Source organism: Panthera leo, chromosome A3, assembly GCF_018350215.1.
Source record: "Panthera leo isolate Ple1 chromosome A3, P.leo_Ple1_pat1.1, whole genome shotgun sequence".
NCBI classification, from domain to species: Eukaryota; Metazoa; Chordata; class Mammalia; order Carnivora; family Felidae; genus Panthera; species Panthera leo.
Window position 1 is genome coordinate 14,603,261 of NC_056681.1, and position 16,747 is coordinate 14,620,007.

Here is a 16,747-nt window from a genome sequence, read left to right on the forward strand (position 1 = left end):
GCTTTGGTTTAAGGAGAAGTCAATTAGTATTTGAGAATGAACACTTAGCAAACCAGCAGTGTGCTGTGTGTGTGGGGCCGGGGGGAGGGTAGCAAAAACTATTGTATAGGACACGCGTTCGGGCTTTCCATTCAGATCCCGGCTCCACTGTGTCCTAACTAGGTCCCTGCCTTCCACATGTCACCTTGTCCCATCTGGTCTCCGTTTCCTCAGGTCCAGGCTGGGGTTCACCCTCTCCATTACTCAGACCTGTGAGGCTCAAAGGGGTTAGAAGGTCTAGCATAGTGGCCAGCGTAGGATGGGTATATAATTCAGGAGTTTTTTGTTCTTGTTTGTTTTTGAAGAAGCTTATCCCATTCCAGGCCATTTTGTCAAATGGTAAAACCAGAAGACAGATGAGCCCTTTGGAGCCCTGTTCCTCTCCTCCCCATTCTTTGTACTTCACTTTAACCCTATTTAAGGGGGCTGGACTCCCCAAAACGAGGTGGTGACACTGTTGACTCCTTTGTTCCCTTTTAGCCTTTTGGGCATGGACAGAGTGCCGACAGAATGACCTGTCAGGCCCGGGGAAGCCAGAGCTCCCAGCTTTGCTTATTTATAGCAGCCTTGTCTTCAGCTGTGCTCCCAACCTGTCCCCACCCCACCCTCCCGCCAACAGCCCCGATTTCTCCTTGTCACTTCTAAGGAATTCTTCAGTCTCTGTTTTCATACCCCAAAGCCAAAAGGTTGTTTGAAATGAAGGGAACATTATAAACTCCAGATGGAGAGTTCTGATTTTCCTGACGTCAGACTTACCTCTCTGTTTCTTTGTTTCTGAATCAGGAATGACCCAGTTGTGTACCCAAGGATGATAGAGGACAATGGCATTTCTTAGGGGTCAGTCCGTGAATATTTTCAGCCCGTAGCTACTACCAGAAATTATGTCCTCTGCTGTTGGGGCTGAGAGATACTTAGTGCCCTCCGTGAGACCTCCAGGATGCCCATTCACCCCACCTGAGCAGGAAGTCTGTTAGCCCGTCTAAGAAGAGAGCCACGGAATGCATCCCCAGTGCGGCCCTTGGAGACATTTTGCCAAGTGCTTGGATTATAAGATTCCAGAGAACGGTTGTCTTTAATTCATTCGTATTAAAATGAAATCAGTTTAGGGGCGCCTGGGCGGCTCAGCTGGTTGAGCATCCGACTTGGTTTTGGCTCAGATCACGATCCCAGGGTCATGAGATCGGGCCGTGCGTTGGGCTCTGTGCGAACGTGGAGCCTGCTTACGAGTCTCTCTCTCCCTCTGCCCCTCCCCGGCTCGTGCGCGCCCTCTCTCTCTCTCCCCCCAAAATAAAAAATAAACAAAATGAAATAAATGTGTAGTTGAAGACTTTGAAAATAGGGAGGAGCACAAAGAGTCAATCCTTTTCCCATTTTCCCACCTGCAGACATAACTACTGTTCACATTAAATTAACTGCCCTGCTAGTCTTTTTTTCTGTGTATGTTTTTGTTAACAAAACTGGGAGCTTACTACACATACTGTGTGTCCCTTGACGTTCTTATGAAATAATATCTCTTGAACGTTTCCCCATGTTAAAGAGTCTTGGTGGTTCTAAGTCTTTTCTGCATGCCATATGCCTTTGAAAATTCAGTAACAGTTATAGACTCTCACCTCCTCGGAGAAAATAACACATAGTCAGCCAACCGCATGGAATGATTTCTGCATCATTTCTAGGGTTTACAGACACTCCAGACTCATCCCCGAGTCCCAGGTGAAGAACCTTCCCGAGATGATTTTTATTGATGACCTACGACACTTGGATTATTTACCGTTCTTTCTTTTTTTTTAACAGTACTCGAATGAAACACTTTGCCCAACTCTCTGATTCCTGTCTTTGGATAAGTTGCTCTTAGTGGAGTGGCCGGGTCACAGAGTATGCCCACTTTCGAGGCTTTTGAGGCTTCACCCCAGACGATCATTTGATTACCATCTACAAGCGACTGCTGTAAACGCCCCACGGGGCTCTCGCTGGTCCGTCTTCTAATGTCCCTCTGCCTTCTTTCTCCACCGGCACAGCTCCAACCAGGAGATTCAGACCTACGCCATTGCACTGATTAACGCGCTTTTCCTGAAGGCTCCTGAGGACAAGCGACAGGTCTGTGGCTGTCTTTTCAAGCTTTTCATCTGGGCTCTTCCAGGAGAAGAGTTGTCACCCACCTACCCTTTGCTGCACGGAGAGCAGAAATGCAGCCATTTCCCCCAAGAGTCCTTGCTCCTGTCCCTGTGTGTCAGGCCCCCTAGTTCCAGGGAAGAACTAGAAGGGGACCCCGCGGGTCTCGCGTCAGAGCAGGGGCCTGCAAACTTTCTCCTCTAAAGGGCCCGAGAGTAAATATTTCTTGTTCTGTGGGCCGATGGTCTGCGTGGCAGCTGTCCCACTTTGTCATCATAGCCAAAGTAGCCTCAGACAATAGGAAAGCAAATGGGTGTGGTGTCTTCCAGAAAGACCTTAGATACACAACTAGGGGACAAGCCCAGTTTGGTCTTAGTTGCTGACCCTGGCTTAGAGGGTCAAGAAGAAGGGGGAGGAGACCTTCCAGGCATCACTGTCAAGTCCACGGAGACCCTTACTTAAGGAAGCAAGGCGGGGGGGGCGGGAGCGGGGGGACTTGGCACAAAGTTTCACGTATGAAGGCCTCTGGCCCAGATTCTAAGCTGCTTTCTTCCCCTGCTCGTTAGCTGTGTGACATAATGCAAATCGCTCTGCTTCTCTGAACCCCAGTTTCCTCATCTGTAACCTGGGAGCGGCAACATCTGCCCCGTTGACTTCACGGGGATGTGAGGAGAAGAAACAAGACCCCTGTCTTACAAGTGAGGAAACCAGGAATCAGCTGGGCGGGGAACGAGCACTGACCTGAGTCCGGGGCCCTGAGGCTACGTGCTCTTCTGGGCTGGGCAGGTGCTTTAACCTCTGGGTCTCCGTTGCTCTTTCTGTAAATGAAAGGGCCAGATTAAGTGATCGCTAAGGGCCCTTCCGACACTGACACTCTAGATACAGCTGGTAAAAGCCCAAGTGGTGTATACAAGACTTTAAAATTCTCCGTCAACACCATGGGCTCTGTAAAGTTGAAATCCACGTGGGTTCATGCACTGAGCTCCTGGTGGGTTCCGGTGGGAGGAGCCGGAGCGTCCATGGTTCCGTCTGTCCTCGTCTTTCTTGGATGGCTTTGCTCTGTTAATCTCTTCCTTCCTAGTCCAGTTTTGAATGTGAGCTCATTCTCCCATCTGCTTCTCTCTGTGCTTTTTGCTTTCTGCCGGCAGGACAAGCACCTTAACCCTCTAGACCTACCTGTCACTGTAAGTAGTGCTGCTTCGTGGAAGGGGCCCCAGCCCTCTTCCAGGTGGGGAGGTCAGAGCTGGGCAAGAACCTCACGTTCTGGTGCAGGTGCTCAGGAAACCGTGAGACCCAGAGTTCTGGGTGCTGTAGATCCCGTTCGTCAGAACACTCCGGGAAGTGCTGGAGATTAGCGTCACGTGCAGGAGTGAGGGGATGTCCACCCTAGGGAATGCTGTCCAGTCTTCCCTTTGTAACCTGCCTTTCCGTGAGTTTGTGGGTCAGCCCGGGGAGATCAGATTCGGAAATAGCCTGAGACTTTCGCCGAGATGATCCCATGGACGTGTCGCCTTCCAGCTTGGTACAGCAGAGAGCGAAGATAAATCCACATCGCCCTGGATGCGTCCTAGACCGTAGGAATCTGACAGGGTTTAAGACAGTTGACAGAAGGGAATTTGCCTGCTCGCTTCTTGGCTAGAGGGAGCTTTAGAGGTCGGCTGTACGAGGCTGAGAATGAGCGGTTTGCCCCAGCACCGCAGAGGAGCTTTGGGTGTGAGGCCGTTACGTTCCGGGAGCAGACCACTGCCACTTACCTGCTTTGTGAGTTGTCCACAGCAAGGCCGAATCTCAAGCCGACCTCCTCTAGCCACCAGAGAAGCTTCTAGGCCACCTTCTCCTCTGCCAGCCAGCGTGTGTGCTCAGGGGAAGCAAAGTACAGCTTAATGTCCCTGGCAGCGTCAGCCATTTGGAATATGGCTAGAAATGGAGAAGCGAGAGCAAAAGGCCTTTCAGCTCCGAGAAAAATGAGACCCTCACAGACACCGCTCCGTGGGAGAGGCGTGACAGCTCCCTCAGGCCCAGTGATTCAGAATTATCCATAAAATTAAATTAAGGCAGCAGTTTAGAAAGTGAAGCCATACTAATTAACGTGCTAAGAAGTGATGGCCGAGATTGGAAGGAGGAGACAGAAGAATTATGAAGAGCTGTCAGAAAGATTAAAAGCACAGTAAGCTGGGACCATTTTTGTTTAGGGGGAAAGAGCGGCACATTCAAGAGCTCCTTGGGCTATTACGGAGTCATAACACGCTGTTCTTTTTGTTGAGCCCAGTCCTTGGCAGTGATTAAATTATAATCGTTGCAGTCCCTTCAAAAATAAAGAAACGTATATATTTTCAGAGGATTTGCTTAAGAACGGTCCCAGTAAGGTCCTGAAAGGACCCTTAAGGCTTCGCTCCCCGGAAGACTCATTTATGGAGGGTACTTTATTTCCCAAGCGTGCCAAATAAATAAAGTGTTACTGTCAGAATCTGAACCAAATATAATAAAAAAGGTGACCCTATTATGAGAAATTACCCAAAAGCACCAGCACGCTCTTCTCCAAAGCAGTCAGAAGTGAGTCACAGACTACTCACTGTTCCAGAGCATCCGCTCCCCGGCTCCCCAGCTGGTGCGGCGCTGGGGGGCCCGAGGGGGGCGCTGGGACCAAAGCCCTTTCCTCGGCTTGGAGGAGGCCCATCCGGCCAGTGGTGGGTGTCTGCCTGGAACGGTGCATGGGAACCATCACGCTGCTCTGTGCTCCGTACGCATTGTCCATTGCCCGGCATCCTCGTAACACAAGTGTCTTGTCCTGAAGCAGTCTTTGTTCCTCTTTGAAGACGATGTGGTTGATTGTGCCATCGGGGAGGGACACCCTGTGTGGCTCCGTTTGCATTCCCAGAGGGAAAAAAAAACACAAGGGAATTTTTTCAGAGTATAAAAGATGTTGGGTGGGTCCGTGGATTTTTTCCATTTGCCCACTTTTTAATTGAAAGGAGAAAACATTTAAGAGAAAAAGCCGCAGAGCTCCGATGCCACTTTCCTCTCGATAGTTGTCACAGCTGGGCGCGTGCCATCGTGCCTTACGTTTGCTTGTTTTTCTCAATAGGATATGGCCAACGCATTTGCACAGAAGCACCTTCGCTCCATAATCCTGAATGTAAGTTCCCACAACAAGCTGTGTTTTGTTATTAGCGATAGCAAGTATTACTGTTCTGTGATGGTGTCATTAGTGAATTTACTATCGAGTGGGATGGCACTCGGGGAACCAACGGGTAGGTGCGAATAAGCCCATGTTAAGCTGGGAAGCTTTTTCTTATAATCCTCTGCAAGCGGAGTTGTCTCTAGGAGGCTGTCCCACCAGGAATTACAGAGCCTCTAAGGTCCTAAGGCCAGCCAGCTACACGGTTTGTTGCCTTGCAATTCCAAATTTTTTTCCAGAAGGAATGTGTCAAAATAGGCCCCAAAGAGGAAAGGGATTCTTTCAGCTAACATCCATCAGACCTGAGTTGTGTGGGGCACCGCTAGGGATGGACGAGACAGTGTGGTGTGTTTGCTCCCAGAAATCTTCCGGTCCAGTAGGGACGGTGCTCTAGCAGTGTGTGGCCAGTGGTTCCTTGGAGCTCCATGGTCTGGGGATTTCAGGAGGAGGAGCACCGCCTGCCTTGCAGGAGGTGTCAGGAAGCCTCTGGAGGAATGACGCCCTGAGGCTGAGCCTCCATCATTCGTCCAGGAAGGAAAGGAAATCCAGTCAGGAGTGGCTGGAATTGGCTGGAACCTAGAAGGAATGTGCCATGGGGTAGAGGGTGGGGCAAGGAGCAGACACGTGGAGGGCGAGCAAAGACCGGATCGAGTAGGGCCTTAGTCTTTTTCCCAAGCAGAGTTGAAGGGTTTAATTGGGATGGTGACATAACCAGGCTGGCATTTAGAAACCTCACACTAGCAGGTGTGTATGTTTCCTGGGGGTATGTGAGGGAGGAGAGTAGAGGGGGAGGTGGTGAGGAGGGAGGCATCTGGAAAGAGGGCTGACTCCCTGTTCCCACGCAGGGATGTGGGTGAGAGAGAGCTGGCTGGGGGTGGGGGTGGGAACTGGGGAAGTGAGCTGAGGATCTGGGTGCAAGGGAGGCCATTCTATCAGTTGTCAAAACCAAGGGAAAACCAGACCACAGTGAAGGGAATAAAATGAGAAATCAGAAGTCAGGTGTGAAAGGCTTGATAATTCTGAGCGTGAACTTCAGAGTCCCCACCTCCACTCTACCATTAAGCAATCTGTGATCTTGAGCAATTCACTTAACTTCGATTTACTTTGATTTGCTCATCTGGATGTGAGGCCTGAACGAGCTCATATATATATATATATATATATATATATATACAGCTCTTAGCAGGGTGCCTGGCACTTGGTAAGCACCCCGCTCGCAGCGGGTTCTCTTACCCGTGAACAGGATACAAAGGTGAGAGAATTCAAGAAGTGAGCTCTGAGCACTTGCAAAGTTGAGCGATCGGCTGCTCTGAACAGCCCGCCAGACTTCACCTTGCAGAACCAGCTCCTGCCTGCTGGCCGTTTCCCTGGTCGAGGCCCCACCGCCACGGAGGGACTCGGGCAGGAGGGACGACGCTCCGGCCCGCTGCCTGCGAGTGAGGCGGCGTGCACGGGTCCCACGCGTGCTTGTCCACATTCCTGAGCAGCTGTGTTGGACGCCATCCTGTGCATGTGTGGGAGCGAGGGTCGCCTTCTGACGGAAATTTAATGAATCTCGAGGCTTGTTAATTACCAGAGTAGGATTAGTTCAGCTCATTTCTGGACAAACCTTGGGACAAGCGAAGATTCCACTATAGAAGACAATGCGGGGTCAAGACTCAGGACTTCAGTGGTTCTCTACAAAACAGTTAATGCGTGCTCACTGAAGTCCAAGGAGCTCACTGAGTCAGGCCAGAGAGCGTAAGCCTCCATTTACTCAGCAGTCAAATAAGACTCCAGGTAAAAGCTCTGAAACTGACTCCTCAGACTGGGGCTGTACTTCCGTAAGCCCGTTGCTGGCTGGAGTGATTACCTTCCCACTGTGATGTCTCTAAGTTTGAGAGAGGGGGATTAAAGTGAATGAGAACCGTATCACATTATCTTTAGCCTCTTCTCAAAGTGGTTTTATGAATTATGGAGAGAGGAGAGGAGGAAGGAAGACGGAGAGCCGGGTAGGGTAGGGAGGAATTGGAGCGGCAGAGGGAGGGGGCACAGAGAAAGGAAGAGGCTCGGAGAGGGGCAAAACGAGACGTGTGGAGGGGACCAAGGGGACCCTGCGCGATGAGACACTGGCGGGGGTGGGCGGGTAGCTAAGGTTGGAGGAGGAGGAGCGGCAGTCAGTTTGGGATGGAGGTGAGCACTGAGCCTGAGCCGAGAGTCCGGGAGGTGGAGACAGCCACAGACAGCCCCTGCTCGGAGGAGGTGGGGGCCTCGGCACTCGCTCCAGTGAGAGGTCAGGAGCAGCGCCGTCCGCAGAACCTTCCGCAGCATGAACGTGCCGTCCGGAATGGCGGCCACTAGCCGCGTGTGGCTACTGAGCCCCGGCAACGTGTCTAGTTGTGACTGGGGAGCCAGATTTGTCATCTTCTAAAATTTCAGTTAAAACACCCACACGTGGCTTGTGGCTGCTGCGTTGAGCTGGGCAGATCTAGAGGAATGAAGAGCACCCTGGAGTCACGTGCCGGGGAGAGGAAGTCTAGAGCAGTGCCGTCACGTAGAAATGACATTGAGAGCCACTGATTTCGTTTTAAATGCTGTAGTCGCAGCATTAACAAAGGAATACAGGAAGTCAATTTCAACGGTAGATTCGGTTTAACCCAATCTATCCAAAATACTATGCGTTCAACGTGTAATCGATAGAAAACGACTAATGAAATATTTTGCATTTTCTCTTTCGCGCTAAGGCGCTGAGATCTAGCGTACATTTTACATTCACAGCACGTCTCAGTTTGGACCAGCCGTGTTTCCAGTGTTCAATGGACATCACAGGCCTAAGACCTTGATCTCGAGCCAGAGTAGGCTCTAGAGTTACGGAACTCTAGAGCAGTGCTGTCTGCTAGGACTTTCTATGCTAATGGCGCTGTTTTATATCTACTCTTCTCATTGGGTGGTAGCCACTAGCCACATATACCTGTCGAGCTTAAAATGGGGCTGGTGTGACCAAAGACCGGAATTTTTACCTCAAATTAATTTTAACTCACGGAAACACACGTGGCGAGGGGCCACCATATTGGACAGCAGAGCTCCAGAGACATAGAGCTGGAGTGAGTGAGAGAACATAGAGGACACAGAGGTAGCGTGTGGGGGGAACTGGGCAAGAGTCTCACTTGGGTGAGGAGAGACCAAGAACAACTAGACTCAAGATGGCGGGTAAGACAGCGGAGGAGCGAGAAATACAGGGGAGCGAGTGAGAAAGGGCAGCCATCGGGAGAGTGAGAGCCGGACCGTAGGAGACAAGGACGTCGTGAGGCATTGGTCAACCCAAGGGACACAGGGAGAGGTACCATGCAAGAAAAAGGTGGGGCATGAGGAAAGGAGAAGTGGGGTGGGTGTCAGATGGACGAAGGGAGGTAGTGATGGACTGAGAGGGCATGGTGGAGGTCATGGGAAGAGAGGGGACAGGACAGAACACAGGGGATATAGGGAGGAGGGTACATAGAGAATGACAGGAGAGAAGGTGGTGGGAGTGTTGGGTGTAGACAAGGAGCATTAGATGCCCTCCTTGTGGAGGTGTCTCCGTACCATTTGAAGAAAACGACCTTTCCTAAAGCCTGTACTTGGTGAGGCCATCCACGCCATTGTGTTTTTCTAAAGACAGAGTGGAGTCCTCTGTACACACTCTCTCATCTTGGATTGAGTGCCCAACTGGGGGAAAGTCCCACTGCTGAGCCCTACTTCATAATCTTTTTTTAAATAAGTTTTAACGTACTTCTTTTGAGAGAGGGAGAGAGCATGTCTGTGTGAGTGGGGGAGGGGCAGAGAGAGAATCCCATGCAGGCTCCGCACTGTCAGCGCGGAGCCCTGCAAAGGGCTCGAACTCACAAACTGTGAGATCATGCCCTGAGCTGAAACCGGGAGTCAGAAGCGTAACCGACTGAGCCACCCAGGCGCCCCGACCTGCATCATAATCTTAGCCGGGTAGCCTCCCTCATCTTTGGCGTGGCTGGGTACAGCCTCCACCCTTGGTTCCACTTTCCCTGCCCAGGGGAATGCAGAGAAAGAGACTGTGCCGTTTGGGCCTGCAGTGAATCATCTCACCCTGAATCAAGCCCTTTCATGCTCCATCCCTTCCAGAACACGAAGTCTCGAAGTTCTGAGTGTAAGAGGGAAACCCTGTTCCCTGCCCAGCGTACTTTCTTTTTCACCAGCATGGATGTGACTCTCCCGCAGAAGAAAATCAGTTCAGCCCTCTGCCCCCTGCCTTTACTTTTTACAGCATGTGATCCGAGGGAACCGCCCAATCAAAACTGAGATGGCCCATCAGCTGTATGTCCTCCAAGTCCTGACCTTTAACCTTCTGGAAGAAAGGATGATGACCAAGATGGACCCCAATGACCAGGTAAGTGCTCAGTGGGACAGAGCTCTCCTGGCTTAAATCATGTATTGTTTGATGTGGTACATTCCACCATTAGGCCATGCATTGAGCACCTACTGTGTGCCAGGGACTGTGTTTGATTGTGTCTGCAGAAATGGCTTGTGTTGCCCTGGGAAACCTGGCTCTGCCTCCCTGCGATCGCTTCCCTCTGGGTGACTCTCTGGGCCAAGCCCACCTCTGTCCTGCCAAGGTAGAGGTGATGCCTTCTCGGGGATTGATCGGGGCCAGAGTTCCGTGCAGAAAAGTCCGACCTGCTCTTTCTTTTCCTTGCTTCCCTGGGTTAGCTGATTCACCTGCTGACTGTCTGTTTGACTTCTCAGGCTCAAAGAGACATTATATTTGAACTGAGGAGGATCGCATTTGATGCAGAGTCCGACCCTAGCAACGTCCCCGGGAGTGGGACTGAAAAACGCAAAGCCATGTACACCAAGGACTACAAAATGCTGGGGTTTACAGTAAGTTTCCCAAAGCACGGATCTTGGTAGGCGTTCTCCCCTGATAGGAGGTCAGAGGGCCCACCCTCACAGAGCCCTGAGAAGCCCCCCTTCATAATGGAGGTCCTGGAACAGATGACATCGAGGGGCTGGTGGGGGCGGGGGGCTGGTACTTAGTTTGCCTTGGTGACGGCAGATTACACATTTCTGTGCAGCATCTGGCCCCGTGGAACGAATCTCTCTGTTGGAGGGCCCAGGAGGTCAGTCACGTAGACAAAGAGAGGACCTCTCACCGCAGCAGCTAGGTTCTTTGAAATGCCAAGAGTGGCTATTTTGTGATTGGACACAAAGCCTGAGGATGAAGTTCATTCAATTAAATACTCACTGTGCACCTGCCTCCTCGGGGCATGGCGTGCTGGGCTCTGGGGAGACGGGATGAGTCCGCACAGTCAGGGTCAGGAGCGCCCAGTCTCGTAGAGATGGCGGGAAGGAAGGAGGTGAGCACCAGAGCTAGTGTCATCGAGGGGAGGGCAGTAGGGCTTCCCCGCCAGTGGCTCTGCACACGTGAGGCTACCGAGTCTCAAATTGGGTTTCTTTATTTCCCCAGAACCACATCAACCCAGCGATGGACTTTACCCAGACTCCTCCTGGAATGCTGGCCTTGGACAACATGCTGTACTTGGCTAAAGTCCATCAGGACACCTACATCCGGGTAAAGGCTGGGGGCCAGCTGGCTCGGCCCTGCTACGTCTCTTGCCTCCCTAATCCCCCCTCCCTGTGTCCTCACAGATCGTCTTGGAGAACAGCAGCCGAGAGGACAAACACGAGTGCCCCTTCGGCCGCAGTGCCATCGAGCTCACCAAGATGCTCTGTGAGATCCTGCAGGTTGGGGAACTGCGTAAGTCCCCGCCGCTTCACTCTTCTATCAGACGTTCCAAACTCGGGAGCCTTGGGGGACTCGAGGTTACAAGGTCAGGGGTCGATGGGACTGGGCAATTACTGTGCGGAGTTCTGGTAATCGGTGCGTGAGCTGTGATCCGTCCTATCCTCGTCTAAGGGAATCATGGCTGCTGCCTCGTTTGAGCGGGTAATTTGAAGGTGTTCGGAGCTACACCAGCATCCGTTTGCCCCTGTGCGTGAGGCTGGCTGAGCCTCTGAGAAGGCAGTGCCAGACCAAGAAAGCGTCCTGGCGAAGGAAGTCGAGAAAGGCCCGTCTCACACTCTTCACTCGCCCTGGCCTTGCTCTGTTTTGTTCCTTGGGGCCTCGGTGCACGCGATGCAACATTTCTGAGTGCGAGGACCCAGCTCCACCCTCCTGTTTCTCATCCTCTGTAGCAAACGAGGGCCGCAACGACTACCACCCGATGTTCTTTACCCATGACCGGGCGTTTGAGGAGCTCTTTGGGATCTGCATCCAGCTGTTGAACAAGACCTGGAAGGAGATGAGGGCGACAGCCGAGGACTTCAACAAGGTCAGTGTCCCAGAGCTCTGATGCCCACGGGCTGAGGTGGGCGCGTGACGGTCTGTGACCCCCTGAGCTGGGAAACCGGCTTGGTCGGCGGCACTGGGTCCCGAGACGGAGCACGAGAGCGCCTCGGGTCCCTCCGCTTGTGCTTCTGCGATAGCCTGGAGCCGGGACCTGCCCCTCAGTGCCCTGGGCCCCTCATTGACCCAGTGGAGCCAGGCCGTGCCCCGCCCGTCTTCCGTGGAGGACAGGAAGCCAAGCCTGACACTAATCGCCGTGGTCTGCCAAACACCCACTATGGGCAGGCACTGGTGTGGTTCTGTAGGCGGGAAACATTGGCGAGAGTGGGGGCGGACCTCCGTGGTGAGTGTGGTCCGGCTACCCCCTCGGTACCGACTCCCAGGGCACACCACGTACCCGCTCTCTGTCGCGCCCCGCTGGGCCCTCCGAAGCTAGAATAATCTAGAAACTTCTCATCTCATTGCAAAAAACTGGCAAAGTATAGAGAGGAGAACATTCTCTATAATCGCACCACCCAGCGACGACCATTTCCCTGTTTCTCTCTCGTCTTCTTTTCCCCTATAGACTCGGCCCCGCTGAGTGCAGAGCTGTTGGATGTGTGGTGTGATGGCCCTTTTTTTCTTTACCTGTTGTTTTAGGGAAATACCCCATCTTTTGAACCCACCTCAGTGTGCCAGGCGCTGTGCGTCCATATAGCATCCATATGGCGCCTCCGGGCAGCATATACCCGAAAATGTGCCTTCCTTTCTCATGTTTTAAAGATGAGTGGGGGGGCGCCTGGGTGGCTCAGTCGGTTAAGCGTCCGACTTCGGCTCAGGTCATGATCTCACAGTCCGTGAGTTCGAGCCCCGCGTCGGGCTCTGTGCTGACAGCTCAGAGCCTGGAGCCTGCTTCGGCTTCTGTGTCTCCCTCTCTCTCTGACCCTCCCCTGTTCATGCTCTGTCTCTCTCTGTCTCAAAAATAAATAAACGTTAAAAAAAATAAAAGGTGAGTGGGGGTGGGGGCCTGCAGACCCTAAGCAACTTGCTCCAGGAACAGATTAAGAGATGGGGTCAGGATCTCAGCCCATTTCTCACCAACTTCAAAACCTGTGCATTTGTCACCATGAGGCACTTGTCCTAAGGGGCCATCTAAGAAGGTGTGCCTTAGAGAGCCAGTACTCCTGTTCACCCAGCGGGTGTCTGTAGGGCCTCCGGGGTGGGGGCAGAGCCATGGGACCCGGAACCAGCCTGGCCCCTCACCGGAGGGGCCCAGGCAGACGCCATCCTCCTTTCTTCCCTTCCAGGTCATGCAGGTGGTTCGAGAGCAGATCACTCGAGCTTTGCCCTCCAAACCCAGCTCCTTGGATCAGTTCAAGAGCAAACTGCGTAGCCTGAGCTACTCTGAGATCCTGCGGCTGCGCCAGTCCGAGCGGATGAGTCAGGACGACTTCCAGTCCCCGCCGATCGTGTAAGTGCTGCCGGCTGGGCTGGGGGGAGGCGCCACCAGCCGTGCCGTCCCGTGACCTCCCCTCGCTCCGGTGCGTGTCCACACAGGGAGCTGAGGGAGAAGATCCAGCCCGAGATCCTTGAGCTGATCAAGCAGCAGCGCCTGAACCGTCTCTGTGAGGGCAGCAGCTTCCGGAAGATTGGGAACCGCCGAAGGCAAGGTGAGGGGGCCTGGGCCCCTGGGCCGGTCCTTACCGCTCAGAGTCAGTGCCCTGGGGAGAGAGCCTGCCGGACAGGGGACAGGTCGTCGTTTTGCCTTCCGTGTGCCCAGGCCCTTCCCGGACCTGTCTTTGGTCACTTGTTTGTCTTCCCGTGTGTTGCAGAACGTTTCTGGTACTGCCGCTTGGCCCTGAACCACAAGGTCCTGCACTATGGTGACTTGGACGACAACCCTCAAGGGGAGGTGACGTTTGAGTCCCTGCAGGAGAAAAGTAGGTTCACTTCTCCGTTGACGTGTCATAGTAGCTGGACTCCATGTCAGGAGATCTGCGTTTTAGTCCCGGCCGTTTCAGGCCGATTATCTGGTCTTGGGCCGCTTGTCTCTCTGGCCTCCTCTGTCAGAGGTCATCTCTACCTGGACTACCTCACAGAGCTATTTGGAGAATTCCGTGAGATTCTGATGTGATTGGGCTTTGTAGACTGTCAAGGGTGATACAGGACTGTGTTGAAAGGCGGTGTTAACGAGCCGAAGCTCAGAAGCCAGATTGCTGCGTTCAAATCCTAGCTTTGCCGTTAATTCTCATTAACTGCAAGTTAATTCTCACCTCTGCCTTGGTTTCTTGTGCAAAATGGGAATAATAGGCACATTTCCTTTGTAAGGGGATTGAGTGAGTCATGTAAGTAAATCGCTTACAACATTGGCTGTCACGTAGTAAGTGAGCACAGCTATTTGCTCGTGGCATTGTTCTCTTAACCGCTATGCTATGCCGTGGAGGGGGCGTGAGCCTCTGAGGCCCCAGACCTTCGGGGAGACCATCCCAAAGCCCTGAACTGACCCCCAGTCAGATCTGACACAGCCCAGCCAGTTGTAGCCCACGGGAAGGGACCACGGAGGAGGAAACAACACAAGGCTTCTCTCTCTGAGCTGATCAAGCCCTGTGGTCCGGGGGCTGGGGCTTCCCCTCCAGCACTGACGCAGAGACCCATTTACAGCATAAATCTTCCGGGCTAACTCTCTTCATTTGCCAGTTCCTGTTGCAGACATTAAGGCCATTGTCACCGGGAAAGATTGCCCACACATGAAAGAGAAGAGCGCTCTGAAGCAGAACAAGGTGAGTGGAACGGGGGCCCTGGCAGAGTCACCGTCACTGCGACGCCTGGAGAGTGCAGTCGGCGGTGGCCGCTGTCCGAGCACACGCTCTTCTGTCCACTCTCTCCCGCTAAGTTGTTCCTTCAGGTCTTGCAGAACCCCCGCGTACGCACCACCCGGCCTCAACAACCTTGGCAGGTCCCAGCTGTCCACCTACTGTACTACTTTGAAGAAAATCTCAAGTTATGCCGTCGTTTCCTTTTCAACGTGTAGAATGGATCTGTAAATTATAAGGGCTCCTACCATAATCACCATACCATGATCACACCTAAAAAGAAAGAAAAAGTTGTTATTTAATGTCAGATATCCCACAGATGTTTGCGCTGTCTTGTGAATAGCGTAATTTCTCTGTATAAAAACACACAAACGGTGTGCGCACACATACGCACGCTCACACCGTTCTGTTCGCTAAATCAGAAACCAAACAGGGTCTGCACACCGTGATTATTCTTTTAAGTTCCTTGATTACCAAGTTCCCCTCTAGCTTTTCCATGTTCGTTTCACTCTTGGCAGTTTATCAGCGGAAGAAACCAGGTTGCTTGTTTGGTAGCTTCTCGGAGTCTGAAATTTGCTGATCGTCTCCCCATGGTATAGTTTAACTTGTCCCTCCGTCCCAGATCTGGACGTTGGTGGAGAGACCTCGGGGGAGGCTTGATCCAGTTCAGGTTTGACCCTTTTTTTTTTTTTTTTTTTTTTTGGCAAGACTACTTGCTAGGTGGCATTATGTTCTATCAAGAGACACACGATGCGCGATGGTCTCTCTTTTTGTGATGTTAGCAGACTGTTAATGCCGAGTGCCTCAATCCACTGGCCAATTAATATTTGCAAACTAACAGTGTTCCAGTGCAGTTGTTCCTTTTCATTTATGAGCTGAACTACTTCTCTAAAGAGAAACTTACCATCATCTACTCTTGGTTTCCCAGTGGTCCACTTTATATAAGAAAGGATAAGCGATTGATTCTTTCCTTTTATAAAAGTACCCACTTTTAAAACAATGAGTTGGTTCTCTGGTATCATCCAACAGTGACCAACTTTGCGTATGTGTTTTGTGGATGTGTTCCTGTGAACTCTTAGACTTAAGCAGATATTTGTTCCACTCCATTACAGTTATGCTGTCGATGCTTCAATTCCCCCATCTTTGGCCACAATTTGTTACCATTATGGTGGTTTTAAACCGTTAAGACTTGGGGCGCCTGGGGGGCTCAGTCGGTTAAGCGTCCGACTCCGGCTCAGGTCATGATCTCGTGGTTCATGAGTTTGAGCCTTACGTCAGACTCTGTGCTGACAGCTCAGAGCCTAGAGCCTGCTTCAGATTCTGTGTCTTCCTCTCTCTGCCCCTCCCCTGCTCACGGTCTCTCTCTCTCTCTCCCTCTTAAAAATAAAAAACATTGAAAAAAAACCTAAAAAAATCAAGATTAAAAAAAACTGTAAAGACTTTGAGTTTGATCACCAACACGTGTAACTGAAGGTGATCTCCAGTCATGGACTCTGACATTCAGGGGTTCTGAGTGTTGGGAAATGACTTTTCTCCATCGTTAGAAGCGTCCACATCTTAGGTGTGACTCAGGCGGGGAGTCTGCAGCCACACTTGGGCACGTGCCCTGGGGCCTGACGATACCACTTCTGGATCAGCACGTTCAGTGATGGGGCCAAGTGACTAGGACTTTGGCCACGATCTTGGCGTGCTCAGCGCAGGCCATCCCATTGCTCCACGTAACTGAAACCCTTTCTCCTTCAGGAGGTGTTGGAGTTGGCCTTCTCCATCCTGTATGACCCCGATGAGACCTTAAACTTCATCGCACCTAACAAGTATGAGGTAAGCAGTGTGGAGCCGCTTTGGACAGCCGAGCCCTCTCCGTCTCTTCAGTTGCAGGAGAGGAGTGGGCAGAACAGGGACATCCCCCGAAAGGCAGGGGACCCCAGCATGTCATGAAGGCTTTTTGGCACCGAGATCTGCCAGGCTGGGGTCCATCCATCTGTGCTGGGCTCCCCAGGTTGCTCTTTAGCGACAGTCGTGAGTTGTCATTAGAAAGACAGGGTCACCAGGGGCTAACTTAACCTGTCTGGACTAGGAAAGTTCTCCCCGTTTTCAATCTCTGCATTGCCACCTTCCCAAGCGAACCTGACAGATTCTCCCTCGTAAGGGCTGCTGGGCACATGCGGTAGCCCAGGGCCTGGGCTCTGAGGCCGGATGGACCCGGTCCTGCTGACGCGGGGCTCGCAGCTCTGCCCGCGGCCCCAGAAGATACTGCATGCGCAGTGAGTGACTGGGGTTGAGCCCTGCGTGTCT

General features: G+C 52.3%; 1 protein-coding gene across 2 annotated transcripts in view; it reads left to right on the top strand.

The window, feature by feature from the left end:
- Nucleotides 1-16,747, top strand: part of ELMO2 (engulfment and cell motility 2) — a 39,336-nt gene that overhangs the window by 19,669 nt on the left and 2,920 nt on the right. For both annotated transcript variants that reach the window (XM_042930787.1, XM_042930788.1), the window contains exons 9-20: nt 2,055-2,133; nt 5,234-5,284; nt 9,582-9,704; nt 10,061-10,195; nt 10,782-10,886; nt 10,964-11,072; nt 11,510-11,646; nt 12,947-13,110; nt 13,197-13,309; nt 13,472-13,579; nt 14,337-14,419; nt 16,196-16,273. In XM_042930787.1, coding sequence (XP_042786721.1) covers nt 2,055-2,133; nt 5,234-5,284; nt 9,582-9,704; nt 10,061-10,195; nt 10,782-10,886; nt 10,964-11,072; nt 11,510-11,646; nt 12,947-13,110; nt 13,197-13,309; nt 13,472-13,579; nt 14,337-14,419; nt 16,196-16,273 — 1,285 coding nt within the window. The remainder of the gene's footprint in view (nt 1-2,054; nt 2,134-5,233; nt 5,285-9,581; nt 9,705-10,060; nt 10,196-10,781; nt 10,887-10,963; nt 11,073-11,509; nt 11,647-12,946; nt 13,111-13,196; nt 13,310-13,471; nt 13,580-14,336; nt 14,420-16,195; nt 16,274-16,747) is intronic.